The 14,688-nt window shown below is 38.7% G+C and overlaps 1 protein-coding gene across 3 annotated transcripts in view; it reads left to right on the forward strand.

The window, feature by feature from the left end:
- wrn (WRN RecQ like helicase) overlaps nucleotides 1-14,688 on the forward strand; it is a 141,496-nt gene that overhangs the window by 36,309 nt on the left and 90,499 nt on the right. For all 3 annotated transcript variants that reach the window (XM_073042519.1, XM_073042520.1, XM_073042521.1), the window contains exons 10-13: nucleotides 1,625-1,702; nucleotides 7,295-7,430; nucleotides 7,634-7,709; nucleotides 13,346-13,413. In XM_073042519.1, the coding sequence (XP_072898620.1) occupies nucleotides 1,625-1,702; nucleotides 7,295-7,430; nucleotides 7,634-7,709; nucleotides 13,346-13,413 (358 nt within the window). The remainder of the gene's footprint in view (nucleotides 1-1,624; nucleotides 1,703-7,294; nucleotides 7,431-7,633; nucleotides 7,710-13,345; nucleotides 13,414-14,688) is intronic.

The following is a 14,688-nucleotide window of genomic DNA, read 5'->3' on the forward strand; positions in this document are numbered from 1 at the left end:
TTTGAATTTCCAGCATCTGCAGATATCCTCGTGGATACTACCCTTAGATTCATTTTCCTGCAGGTATTTACAGTTGAACAAAGAAATACAATAGATTCAGTGAAAAACTGCAAAGACTGGCAAACAACCAATGTGCAAAAGGAGACAAATTCTGCAAATATAGAGGGGAAAAAACTCAGGCATTTTCTAATTTTACATCTTTCAATGACATTCTTTCAAGCTTGAATAACTCCTAATCTGAAGTAACACGAACAAAATTCTGGAGGAACTCAGCAAGTTAGGCAGCATCTATGGAAATAAATAAAGAGTCAACATTTTGGGCTGAGACCCTTCTTCAGTAAATTACGGGGGCAGACGGCAGAATAAACAGGTGGGGGGGAGGGGAAGCAGGATAGCTGGAAGGTGTAAGTGAAGCCAGGCAGGTAGGAAAGGTAAAGGGCTGAAGAGGAAGGAATCTGATAGGAGAGGAGAGTGGACCATAGGAGAAAGGGACCCAGGGGGAAGCGCTAGGCAGGTGAGAAGAGATAAGAGGCCAGAGTGGGGAATTGAAGGGGGTTGGGGGGGGGGGGGGGGGAGGAGGAGGGATTTTAAACCAGAAGCAGAAATCTCTCTTCGGAGATGGCAGAAGTTGCGGTGGGTGATGTGTTGGATGCAGAAGCTCATGGGTGGTAGGTAACGACTGGAGAAATCCTATCACTGTTAATGCAGTGGAAAGATGTGGTGAGCATAGGTGTTCAGGAAATGGAGGAGATGGGGGTAAAGGCAGCATCAATGGTAGAGTAAGGGAAACCTTCAGGAAATGGAGGAGATGGGGGTAAAGGCAGCATCAATGGTGGAGTAAGGGAAACCCCATTCTTTAAAGGAGGAGGACATCTCTGATGTCCTGGAAAGGAAAACCGCATCCTGGGAACTCATAATCTGACGTCTTATTGTTAGCACTTCATTTTAGGGTTCAGTGAGCCTCCATTGCCTTCCTCTAAGGCATGTTTATCCTACTGTGGCTAAGAAAACAAAATGTATACACTGCACTAATTTCTTCTGATTCCCAAGCCCTTTGTCATAAAGGCTGATGTATTACTTGTCAATATTATTTTCCAGGTACTTTGCTTTTGCCCACCTGCTTATTTTTTTGTGCACAGCAGCAACAAAGCATCTGTTTTCTTCTTGATTTGCGTCAACTGACTGGGGCTGAACTTGACTTTACTGGGTTATTGTCGTATGTGACCATAAGATGGCGCTGCAGCCACATTCTACACCATTATCCATTTCCACTTCTGTTATTACTTGACTTCATTTATGCCTCTGTTGATCTGCTGTCGATGCCTGCACCATGCTCCTAGACCTGATTGTTCTAGTACTCCTACATGAACTCCTGTGTTCACCATCCTTATGCTTTTTGTAATTCAAAATTTGCTCTTTGTGTCTAACTCTGCATCAAATTTTAGTTGTTCCTTTACTCTTAATTACTATCCCAAACTGACTTTTGTTAAGCAAAGTTCTCAGTTTTATTTTTGGATAGCTCCATGGCTTTGTTTGTCCATTTTTCTGTGATCTTTTTCTTCATGTGGATGGTTGCACTTTGTTTTCAGGTAATAATGATAACATTTTTTCTGTACTATTTTAGGCTCCTAAAGTGGATGAAGAAGCAGATCTTTCTTGTGTGATTGAAAGTGACGAGGAGCTGGAGAATGAGATGGTCAAAGTAAGGCTGATTTAGCTTATTAAATTTAATGACAAGCTTCAGTTTGTTTGGCCAAATTCAACGATTTAGATCCTGGTTTGATTCAATTTTGACAGTATTTTCATAGAATCTGAATATTGTGGCAAGAGTTAATAGGGGGTAATGCCTTGCATCAAGTCATCTTTGTTGCTACCTAGACCTTTCACTATAGGTTTAAAAGTGAAGATGTTGGAAATAAACATTACATATGCTTTGGTTGCATGCAGCAAATCCGAAATAACTGGACAAGGCCTCTTTCTGGAAGTGGGAAAATATTCTGCTTGGATGATTGCAGCTTCAGTGGTGCCTAAGAAATCTGGTATCATTCAGGATAAAACAGCATTCATGATTGTCAGAGCAATCCATTTGCTCAATTATTTCACACTAACCTATTCCCTCTCAAGTTCATGAACTCACCCTTGATTCTCTTACAATCCACCTACACTATGGCAATTTATCTACCATCTTTGTGATATGGGAGGAAACCAGAGTTTCTGGAAGAAACTGACAAGGTCTTGGAGAGAATGGCAAGCTCCACGCAGGGGAAGTGACCTTTTTAGGTAGTACCAAACAGACAATGTCCAAGCAAAATGTTGTACTTACCGTTTGCTCCTACATTCTTATGCATTATAATTTCAATGAATTAGACTTTGGTTTATTATTGTCACATGTACTGAGATACAGTGGAAAGCCTGGCTTGCATAATGTTTAAAACATAACATAGTGTATTGAGATAGAACAAGAGAAAACACTAACAATGCAGAATAAAGTGTACCAGCTGTCGAAAAAGTACAGTGCAGATAAACAATAAGCAACAAAATAATAACTAAAGGTAGATTGCGAGATAAAGAATCCATGTTATCATACTAGAGAATGATTTAATAGTCTTAGAACAGTGGGATGAAAGCTTCCCTTGAACCTGGTGGTATGTGCTTTCAGGCTTGCAGCTCTACCCAATTATAGAGGGGAAAAAATGAGAATGTCCAGGGTGGGTGGAGTGTTTGATGATGCTAGCTATATTACTGAGGCAGCGAAAAGTATAGAAAGAGTCTGTAGTTTGGAGGTTTGTTTCTGAAATGTACTAAGCTTTGTGCACAACTCTGCTGTTTCTTGCCATGATGTGCAGGGCAGTTGCCATATCAAGGTGCGATGCATCCAGATAGGATGTTTTTTATGGTGTATCAACAAAAATTGGTAAGGGTTGACAGGGACATGCCAGATTTCTTTAGCCTCGAGGAAGTAGGGGAATTGTGGTTGGACCAGGAGAGGCTATTGGCGATGTTCACTACCGGGAACTTGAAGTTCTCAACCCTCTTAACGTCAATAATATTGATGTCCATAGGAGCATTATGTCTTATTGTGTGTATTCTCTGCTTGCATTAGTATATTAAAAGTTGTTGTATTATTATTGATGTCAGAGAAAGTGAACTAAGCTTAATCTCAGTGTGGCACTGTTTTGTTGCATTGTCCCATTTGTCAGTATTGGTAAAATTTGTAAACCTGCTCCCTGCCTGCTTTTACACAATACTAATAGTTAGCTTATACAACCAAAATCTTTTGACTCTTAGATCTCAGTAATTGGTAATTTATCTCGACAGTAAGCTATTTAAGTATGCTGACAGAAAAATGTTTTTGATAGAAATTACAATCCAGAGCTTAGTACAAAATGTTTCATTTAAAGTGCCCACTAGATGGCTCCCCAATAATAGCTATGCTCAAACTGTAACTGCAATGCAGAAGTAATTTTCCCTGGGCGTTTTTGCAGTTGTTTTTTGGCTGAACAGGTAGCCAGGTAAACCCATTAGTGTAGTTTGGATTTACTGTGGCATCTTCCCTCAAAATAATGAGAAAATCTTCAGTATTCTTCTTGACAGATCTCTGAGGAATCAGTTATTGATTTCGTTCAAAACCGAGATGGGATAGATTTTTGGGTATTAATAAAATCAATATTTACAGATGAATGGAATTTTGGTTAAAGATCATGATCTTTCTGAATGGTAAAGGAGACTCAATGGTGCAGATTGGTTTATTTACACTCCTATTTCCTGTTTTTTTCTTTTAAGAAAGATCAGATGACTGAAAAACGATGCAGTCACTGGCAAATCCTACATATGATGCCTATCCTTTTAATCAAGTGGTTTTGCTAGATATCTGAATAGTTAAACAATCAAAATGACGTGAATGTAGAGCTACGTGCAGGGCAATTAAGGATAGATAATTTATTTCCTAAATGACATCAATGAACCAGATAGATTTTTATGATCATCCCATAGTTTAACCATCACTAGTCAGTGTTTGACAGTCGGCATGGACCTGGTACAACAAAGAGCCTTTTTCTGTGCTGTATGACTGTAAATATTAATACCAGACTTAATTAAAATTGAGTATTATTTAATTAATAAAAACTCAGATTCAATTTTCGGGGATACAAGTTGACCACCGATTTTCCGACACCTTGGTTCCTGAGCTTTGCCAGATTAATGCTTTTGCTGAATTAGAAGAGGCCATGCAATAATAATGGCAAAAATGGATTGTAGAAGCTTAAAAAGGATTATTAATCACTGTTACCATCAGCTAGGAGGTGCAGAGGCCTGAACGCACACACAGCGATTCAGGAACAGCTTCGTCCCCTCTGCCATCTGATTCCTAAATGGACATTGAAAGTTTGGACACTACCTCACTTTTTAAAAAATATACAGTATTTCTGTTTTTGCACGATTTTTAAAATCTATTCAATATATGTAATTGATTTACTTGTTTATTATTATGTTTTATTTATTATTTTTCTCTCTCTGCTAGATTATGTATTGCATTGAACTGCTGTTGCTAATTTAACAAATTTTATGTCACATGCCAGTGATAATAAACCTGATTCTGATTCCTGTGGGATCTTCATCTTCTATATATCACAGTTTCATCTGGATTATATACCTGCTCAGGACTGAGGTTTTTGTCAGCTATGAGCTTTGCAAATTCATCCACATACTCGGTAGCTCCTTCATGATTTGCAGACCATTCTTCTCGACACATTTTATGCATGGAAATTCCACGGTGCTTCTTAAACCTTTTGAAGCCATCCTTCACTATAGTCACATGCATGTGCTAATTTAAGTTCTTTATAGAACAACTTAGCTTGGTTCATTATCATACTGCCAGAAAAGTCAACTCCATCACTCCAATGCTGGCAAAAGCAATCATCACTTGATCATGCTCAGTGCTCTTACCAACACTCAGAGATTTTCTAATGCTCTTTTGCTTTAGCGAGTCATTGTTTGCATAGAATTGCAATTTTTTTCCCTTTTGGTGCTTTATATCGTGCACAGTTGATGAACCAATGCCATAACACCTTGGTCCAGTTTTTTTCCAACATTTCAATCTTTGGTATGGACTGTTGTTTATGTTTGACATCACAACTGGTACTTGCACTTATCTTAGAAGCCATTGTTAAATTTCTGGAAAATTGGTGGTCAACCTGTACTAAATATTTCAAGTCAGAGCTGGAAAAACAAAATGGATTTAACAACCTTTTAAACAAGCACCCACTTTGGGAAGAAGAGGTAGGAAGAGAGTGGAAAAAAGGTAGATCCAGAGTATGGTGCAAGCCAAGAATGGGTATAATGTACAAAGTTGATGATACTGTGAATAAGAGGATAGCAGCACGACCAAACAGTTAAGCCTTTTCTGAGCTCAGGGACAAGGCAATTTAAGGCATGACCATCAAAAATGTAGGATTAATTACATATGCACATGAGACTAGCATCAAGGAGTGCTCTCTTCAGAGTGTTGTTGCTCAAAGGTAAGATAGCACAGTGATTGGGAAGGTCAGTGTATCAATACATTTAAAATGAGGATTTTAAAATCAAGTCCTTGTCAGGTGTGATGATTCCAATACTGAATGCATGGCACGGCTGTTAGCATTTGATATCATATATATGCCTCTTGCCTTGAAAGTAGTCTGAAAATTGCACTCTAGATGTAGTAGCAGATTGTCATGCCATTTTGTTTCACAAATTGTAGAACTGAATCTTGTGCTATTTAGTTTTTCAAAGTATGCCTTTTCTGTTATCTTGTCTTCAGCTGTCTAGGCGAGATGGAATTTGTCAAAATCCATGTCCTTTGTCCTACTCTTTGACAGTCAGCTAAACTGAAATCTTCAAAGGTTAAACAATTAAGCTGAGATGATACAAGATCCACAGTATCCACAGTACTGTATTTTTTAAAAATTCCATCTTGATCTTGTTGAAACAGTCACAGAATCTTAAAGCTGCCTTCACATCTGTAACCTGTTCTCTCTGGTGAACATATACTAAACAATTTATTGTTCTTTCAAAAAATGGAGATCCGAAACTAATATTTTCCACATGTTTCATTGACTGCAGTTTATTTTATCAATGTTTATGAGATATTGCTTTATAGAAATCCAAATGTATTCTTTTCCTGAATTGGTGTTTCCATGATAGTTTTATTATTTGAAAGCTTTAAAAGTTGGTGACATTTTTAAGTGTTTTAAAGGTTACGGAAGTTATATGCTAATGCCCAAGTAATGTAAATGTTGTTCCATAAAGGTGTGGATACTTAAGATTTTGTTTAAGAAAAACAAAAATTTCTTTTTCAGATGTTCAAATTACAGTCATGTTTTGGTGTAAAGGCAAAGTCAGTAACAGTGTTACAGGTCGTGGCAGGGTTGCACATTTGGCTATGTAGACATATATCACGTGATGGCACACATCATTAGAAATATCCTGTGGTTTTTAGAGGAGGAAAATACCCTAGCTCCCTGCTACATATTTTTATTAGACCTTTAATATAGTTCAATTTACCTAAATGGTGATGCCATAATTAATGGTATCGCCCATTATGGAATTTGTCACAATGGTGCTAATATTTTACAGGAACTTATTATTTGTGTCTTTGGTAAGGCATTAAACTGAAGCTTTTATCTGTTTTGAGAGCAGTGTTGCTTTTGTAAAGAACCACAGGAAGACTGTTGTCCGATTTCATATTCCCTATTAATCAACCCTGTTCCAATAGCCCCTTTTTCAAGTGTTTAGCTATAACTGCACACAAAAGAAATTTAGATTGAACCCTTGCAGCCATCTTGTATGTTGGTGGGATTATAATCCTGTTTAATATCAGGTCTGAGTCTCTCCCTAGCTTAAAACAAATCTGTTGAACAAGAATATAAACTGATAGTACATATGTGTTAAATTATTTTAGTCCTATTTAGAAAGTGGAAAAGTCCAATAGAAAAATCCAAACATTCACTGTTCATTTCCCTCCAAAGATGATGGCTGACTTACCGAGTTTGTTCAGCAGCTCATTCTGTTTTGCAAAGGAATTGTCTACGTTATTCAGTTTCACTGTTCTATTTTGAGCTGTCATATCGTGTTAATGCTTGCAGAAAACGCTACGAAACTAACAAATGTTTTAATATCATTGAAAGTAACAATGAGCTAAATTACAATTTACTGCTTTGATGCTGACTATTTGTAGGAAGATTAACTTACCAGAACTTATCATTACTTGGAAAAAAATATTAAATTGAATTGTTTGCATCTTATGGTCATCTAATAGATACTGCACGATCTGGACAGCTCTGAAATGGATTCTGAAGAATCCTTCAGTTTACTTAACAAGTCTACACCAGAGCAGTCTTTTAGAGCGAATGATGAGGAAGATGAAAAGATCAAGGAAGAAGAGGAGAAATGGGGTAAATTTGGTTACAAAGGCTAGTTCTTTCCATAATGCATTTCCCAACAATATTTCAACTTCTTTCAAAACATGAAACTATTTAAATATATTTTTAGATAAGGGCTTATAGTAAATATACCGTACAACTTGCAGTCTTCTACAATCAAAGTAGGTTTGGGAAGTATTGCATTTATATGACTGACCTCTTTTTGTTCAATTTAGATGCTGCAATACCAGAGCCAAATGCAAAACAGATTAAATGTCTGAAAACTTACTTTGGACATTCTAATTTTAAACCGTAAGTCTTAAATTTACAAGACTTTTGACATCAGAGCCAATATTGTAGTTTTGTGAAGTTTGCACGTATGAATAGAAATATCTGTGATGAGCAGAGTTTACATTGCCTGAAAGGTTAACTTTGTTACTCTTGTCATGTGCCTTATTTGCCCTGCTGAGTATTTCCAGGATTTTCTATTTTTCAGATTTGTAACATTAGAACTTTTTTTTATTTTGGTAAAATGTACACATAAATTTATTTCAGTCTTGGCAAAGGCAGACAGACATATTTTATTGATCCCGAGGGAAATTGGGTTTTGTTACAGTCGCACCAACCAAGAATAGTGTAGAAATATAGCAATATAAAACCATAAATAATTAAATAATAATAAGTAAATTATTCCAAGTGGAAATAAGTCCAGGACCAGCCTATTGGCTCAGGGTGTCTGACACTCTGAGGGAGGAGTTGTAAAGTTGGATGGCCACAGGCAGGAATGACTTCCTATGACGCTCAGTTTTGCATCTTGGTGGAATGAGTCTCTGGCTGAACGTACTCCTGTGCCTAACCAGTACATTATGGAGTGGATGGGAGACATTGTCCAAGATGGCATGCAACTTGGACAGCATCCTCTTTTTCAGACACCACCGTCAGAGAGTCCAGTTCCACCCCCACAACATCACTGGCCTTACGAATGAGTTTATTGATTCTGTTGGTGTCTGCTACCCTCAGCCTGCTGCCCCAGCACACAACAGCAAACATGATAGCACTGGCCACCACAGACTCGTAGAACATCCTCAGCATCATCCGGCAGATGTTAAAGGACCTCAGTCTCCCCAGGAAGTAGAGACAGCTCTGACCCTTCTTGTAGACAGCCTCAGTGTTCTTTGACCAGTCCAGTTGATTGTCAATTTGTATTCCCAGGTATTTGTAATCCTCCACCATGTCCACACTGACCTCTTGGATAGAAACAGGGGTCACCGGTGCCTTGGCCCTCCTCAGGTCCACCACCAGCTCCTTAGTCTTTTTCACATTAAGCTGCAGATGATTTTGCTCACACCATGTGACAAAGTTTCCCACCTTAGCCCTGTACTCCGCCTGATCTCCCTTGCTGATGCATCCAACTATGGCAGAGAGATAATGAATAAAATATTCCACCAAGATAAGTTCAATTAATTTAAATTCTATGCTTCTTGTTTAGTCTTCGGTCAAACCAAATGCTTTTAGAGGAGCAAATTGTGATTGAAAGACAACATAAATGGAAGTCCTTTGGATCTGCATCAGGTTATTTTACAGTCTGGGGAATATTTTAGTGTGATTTAGGGTGGTATTTCTGTATTTTTTTTCAATCAAATGTTCCAGAATTGCTCCTCTCTGCGATAAACATGTATCTTTACATTGGCAACACACACAAAATGCTGGAGGAACTCATTAGATCATGCAGCATCTATGGAAATGAATACACGTCGACTATACTCTTTTCCATAGATCTGCCTGGCCTGCTGAGTTCCTCCAGCATTTTGTATGTGTTGCTTCATTTCCAGCAGCTGCAGATTTTCTCTTGCTTGTGATTGGGCTCTTTACATTGGCAGTCTGTTCAACTACATATTAAGGTAACAGTCACCTTTTGTTTTTCCAATTTCCACCCCTTATCATATTAATCGATGAAAATGCACTTCTAACCAGATTTAATATACTTGGATCATGGTCCTGAATGTGGTATCATGAAGACTATATGAGATAGGAGCAGTATTAAGCTATTTGGCCCATTGAGTGTTCTGTTATTTTATTGTGGCGGAGCTATTCCCTCTTAACCCTATTTTGCCTTCTCCCTGTAACATTACACACCCTTACTAAATAAGAACCTATCAACCTCTGCCTTAAATACACACCTAATGACCTGGCCTCCGCAGCCACTTGTGGCGACGATTTCCACAGATTCACCACCCCCTGGCTTAAGAAGTTGCTCCTCATCTCTGTACTAAAATGACACCCCTCTTTTCTGAGGCTCTTCCCTCTGGTCCTAGACTCCTTCACTGTAGGTAACATCTTTTCCACATCAATTCTATCTAGGCCCTTCAACATTCAAAAGGTTTCAATGATATCTCCCCCCTCATTTATTTAAATTTCAGTGAGTTTAGGCCCAGAGCTATCAAACACTTCTCATACGATAACTCTTTCATTGCTGGAATCAATCTTGTGAACCTCCTCTGAATCTTCTCCGATGTAAGCACATCCTTTTTAGATAAGGGGCCTAAAACTGCTCACAATACTCCCAAGTGCAGTCTGACCAATACTTTATAAAGTTTCAGCATTACATACTTGCTTTAGTTCTCTCGAAATTAATGCTAACATTACATTTACCGTCCTCACCACGGACTCAACCTGCAAGTTAACGTTTAGGGAATCCTGATACGAGGACTTCTAAGTCACTTTGGACCTCGGACCCCTGAATTTTCTATCTGTTTAGAAATTCATCGATATCTTTGTTCCTTTTCCTAAAATGCATGATCATACACTTCCTGACACTATGTTCCATCTGCTACTTCTTTGCCCATTCTCTTAATCTGTCAAAGTCCTTCTGCAGTCTCTCTACTTCCTCAACACTACCTGCCTCTCCACCTGTCTTCATATTGTCTGCAAACATGGCCATAAAGCCATCAATTCTGTCATTCAAATCATTGACCTATGATATAAAAAGAAGTGGTCCCAATACTGATCCCTGCAGAACACTACTCGTCTCCGGCATTCAACTGGAAAAAGCTCCCTTTATTCCTACTGTTTGCCTCCTACCAATGAGCCAATCCTCTATCCATGCTAGTATCTTTCCTTTAATACCATGGGCTCTTGTTAATCATCCTCATGGGGCACCTTGTCAAAGGCCTTCTGAAAATCCAAGTACAGAACATGCATCAGTTCTCCTTTGTCTTATCGTTAAAGAATTCCAACAGATTTGTCAGGTGTGATTTTCCCTTAAGTAAACCATTCTGACTTTGGCCTATTTTATCATGTGCCTCCAAGTACCCTGAGACCTCAATCTTAACAATGAACTCCAACATCTTCCCAACCACTGAGGTCAAACTAACAAGCCAATAATTTCCTTTCCTTTGCCTTCCTGCCTTCTTGAAGAGTAGAGTGATATTTGCAATTTTCCAGTCCTCTGGAACCATGCCAGAATCTGTTGATTCTTCAAAGATCATTACCAATGTCTCCACAATCTCCCCAGCCACCAATTTCAGAACCCTGGGGTGTGGTGCATCTGGTCCAAGTAACTTGTCCAACTTCAGACCTTTCAGCTTCCCAAGCACCTTCTCATTAGTAATAGCAATTACACTCATTTCTGCTTCCTGACACTCTTGAATTTCTGGCATACAGGTTTCCCCCACCATCCGAAGGTAGAGCGTTCCAATGAAACAGTTTGTAATCCAAAATGTCGTAAGTCGAAGAAGCAATTACCATTAATTTATATAGGAAAAATTACTAAGCGTTCCCAGACCCAAAAACATAACCTACCAAATTAAAGCAAATAACACATAAAACCTAAAATAACACTAACATATAGTATATGCAGGAATGATATGATAAATATACACTCTATATAAAGTAGAAATATTGTAGGTACGCTGTAGTTTCACTTATCAAACTCAGGAAGACAGCGAGCCTAAATCGATTTGGAGAAAAAAAATCGGCATGTACACATGTACATGCTAACGCACGTACACACATGCGCAAACAACTGCCCGCACAAGGCTTCACGGTCATTGTAGTCTTTCTCGGGGTAAACACACGGATAAAGCAGGTGTCTTTTTTTCGTAAAAGCGAAAATCCTCTTTGGTTAGCGAAAACAGGTACTAGTGTAGGTCTTTCGTAACAGCGAGTTGTTGTAAAGTGAATGTTGGAAAAGCAGGGGCCACCTGTACTGCTGGTGTCTTCCACAGTGAGGACAGATACATTGCCATTTCCCCCCATTACAGCCTCTCCAGTGTCATTTTTCTGCAGTCTGATATTTCCTCGTGCCTCTCTTTTACTCTTTATAGATCTGAAAGAAACTTTTGGCAGTCTCTTTGATGTCATTACATAGCTTACCTTCATTTTTCACTCCTTATGTCTTTTTTAGTTGCCTTCTGTTGGTTTTTGAAAGCTTCCCTATCCTCTAATTTCCCTTTAATTTTTGATCTATTTTACTTTTATCGTATTTTCGATTTCCTTTGTTAGCCATGGTTATGTTATTCTATTCTAAAAATGTTGTTTCTTCTTTGGAATGTATGTATCTTGCATCTTCTGAATTTTTCCCAGAAGCTCCAGCTATTGCTGTTCTGCCGTCATCCCTGCTAGTGTCCCCTTCAAAATAACTTTGGATATCTCATCTCTCATGCCTCTGTAATTCCCATTACTCCACTGTAATACTGATACATCTGACTTTAGCTTCTCGATCTGAAATTCCAGGGTGGTCCATCATATTATGATCACTGCCTACTAAGGATTTCTTTACCTTAATCTCCTTAATCAAATTCAGTTCATTGCACAACAGCCAATCCAGAATAGTCTTTCCCCTCGTGGGCTCAACCACATACTGCTCTAAAAAGCCTTCTCATAGGCATTCTATAAATTCCCATTTGTCCCCATGTTACATTGCAACATATCCTACTGATGTCAATTTTTGCCCTATTACTGCCTGTCCTTCCTGACAGTCTCACTATACATTGCCTCCAGTTATATACTAACTGCCCCATCTTCAGCCCTATCACTCTGGTTCCCACTCCCCAACAGCTCTAGCAAACCTACCTGTAAGGATATTGTTTCCCCCTCACATTCAAATGTAACCCATTCCTTTTGACATACCTTCCCCAGAAGCATCCCAATGATTCAGAAATCTGAAGCCCTGCCCCCTGCACCAGTTCCTGAGCCACGTATTCATCTGCCAAATTTTCCTTTCCCTGCCCTCATTGCCACGTGGCACAGGCAACAATCAGGGTTTACCAACTTTGAAGTCCTGATTTTCATCTTTCTACCTAACTCCGAAATTTCTGTCTTCAGAACCTCCATCCTTTCCCTACCTGTGTTGGTGCCAATATGTACCAAAACCGCTGGCTTCTCACCCTCCCTCTTTAGAATACTGTGGACCCAATCCGACATATCCCTGACATGTACCTGATATTCCTGCCATCTGTGTACCCAATATATGTATGAACTGCACCAATCCACCCTGGTTTCAGAAACTGCAAGCTGCAAACCAACTAAAAGAATTGACTCTCTACTTTTATTGTGATCTATATTTTATGTAATTTTGGACAAACTTACACATCTCTAAGCTTTGCCTGTTTTTCATTGGTGCTCTCTTCCAACCCTAAAACTCCCTGGCAGACTTGTGAGTGCCCCCTTAGGTATTTGCCCAGCTCTGCCAAGAGTCTGTTCTGAAATTATCATCTTGACTTTCTCTGTTTCCTGATTCTTTTCTCTTTTAGAAGTCTTAAAAAACATTAGTTTGAGCTTCTGGTCACCCCTGCTATAGATGCTTTAGCTTGTCTTCTGTTTTCTTATGATTGTTCTTTTTGAAGTGCTTTGTGGGACTTTGAACATGTTATATGACTTTTTGTGGTTGTTGAATTAAAAATTTGAAATGTACATGGTCAATTGAACTGTTATGTTTTAATTTACAGGGTTCAGTGGAATGTTATCCATTCAGTGCTTCAAGAAAGAAGAGATAATCTAGTTGTTATGGCAACTGGTGAGTATTAGAAGAATGTGTGTGTTCCAATGAACAGATTTTCTTTTTTTAATGTCAAAAAATGTGATGTTTACTCGCAAGGGTAATGTTAACTAATCATCCAGAATTTTCTTTGAGAAAGTATAAGATGATGAGAGGCATTGATCGTGTGGATAGTCAGAGGCTTTGTCCCAGGGCTGAAATGGCTAACGTGAGAGGGCGCAGTTTTAAGGTGCTTGGAATTAGGTACAGGGGAGGTGTCAGGGGTAAGATTTTTATGCAGAGAGTGGTGAGTGCGTGGAATGGGCTGCCAGTGACGGCGATGGAGTTGGATGCAATAGGGTCTCTTAAGCGACTCCTGGATAGGTACATGGAGCTTAGAAAAATAGAGGGCTATGGATAACCCAAAGTAATTTCTAAAGTAATTACATGTTCGGCGCAGCATTGTGGGCCGAAGAGCCTGTATTGTGCTGTAGGTTTTCTATGTTCTTAAAGTAGTGGTGGGGTTGCTTTCTTGAATTGTCCAAGTACCTATGGGTAAAGTTACTCTGAGGATGACTTTGATCCAACAGCAATGAGGAAATTGCATTTAAGTAATGTTAAGCAAATTAAATGGACTCTTAACTACCATGATTTTCATGTGCACTTAGCTTTCTTATACTAATTGATTGTGAAGGTTATCGGTTTGACAGGTGCTCCAGGAGAAGTCTTAACAACTTTGCATCTTGTAGACCATGTACTCTGTTGATGTGGTATGATCAAGCCAGTGAATAATGAGTCAATCAAGCACATTACATTTAAACCGTTTCAAACTACTTAACCATGTTGTAACTATACATTTTCACAAAATGGGTGGTATTCCATTCATATTTATGCATTTTTAAGTGTTAAATAGGCTTCTGAAACTCATAAGGTCAATCACTTGCTGCTTACATGCACCACACTGTGTCTATGGAAGATTAAATCCAGCAACCAAGAGTGTAGTAAAGTGCAAGGATAATAGCTTCCCAGCTACGGAGTTTTTTTTGCTGGATAGCTTGTTTTGGATAATGTGATGGCTGAATCCACGAGAGGTTTAATTTTCTTCATTCCCCTCTGTCATTTTACAGCTCAAGTTGTATTAATAAAACGTAGTAGAACTGGAGATGGTAGAGATTAACTTCTCAAAATTTAAAAGCCCTAAGGTGGTCCTTTGAGCAATATTTGAACATTCAGACTGAAGATAAGGATGAGGATATAGATAGGTAGATACTTCATTGATCTCAAAGGAAATTACAGTGTCACAGTAGCATTACA

Source organism: Hemitrygon akajei, chromosome 4 (assembly GCF_048418815.1).
Source record: "Hemitrygon akajei chromosome 4, sHemAka1.3, whole genome shotgun sequence".
In the NCBI taxonomy this organism is placed as follows: domain Eukaryota; kingdom Metazoa; phylum Chordata; class Chondrichthyes; order Myliobatiformes; family Dasyatidae; genus Hemitrygon; species Hemitrygon akajei.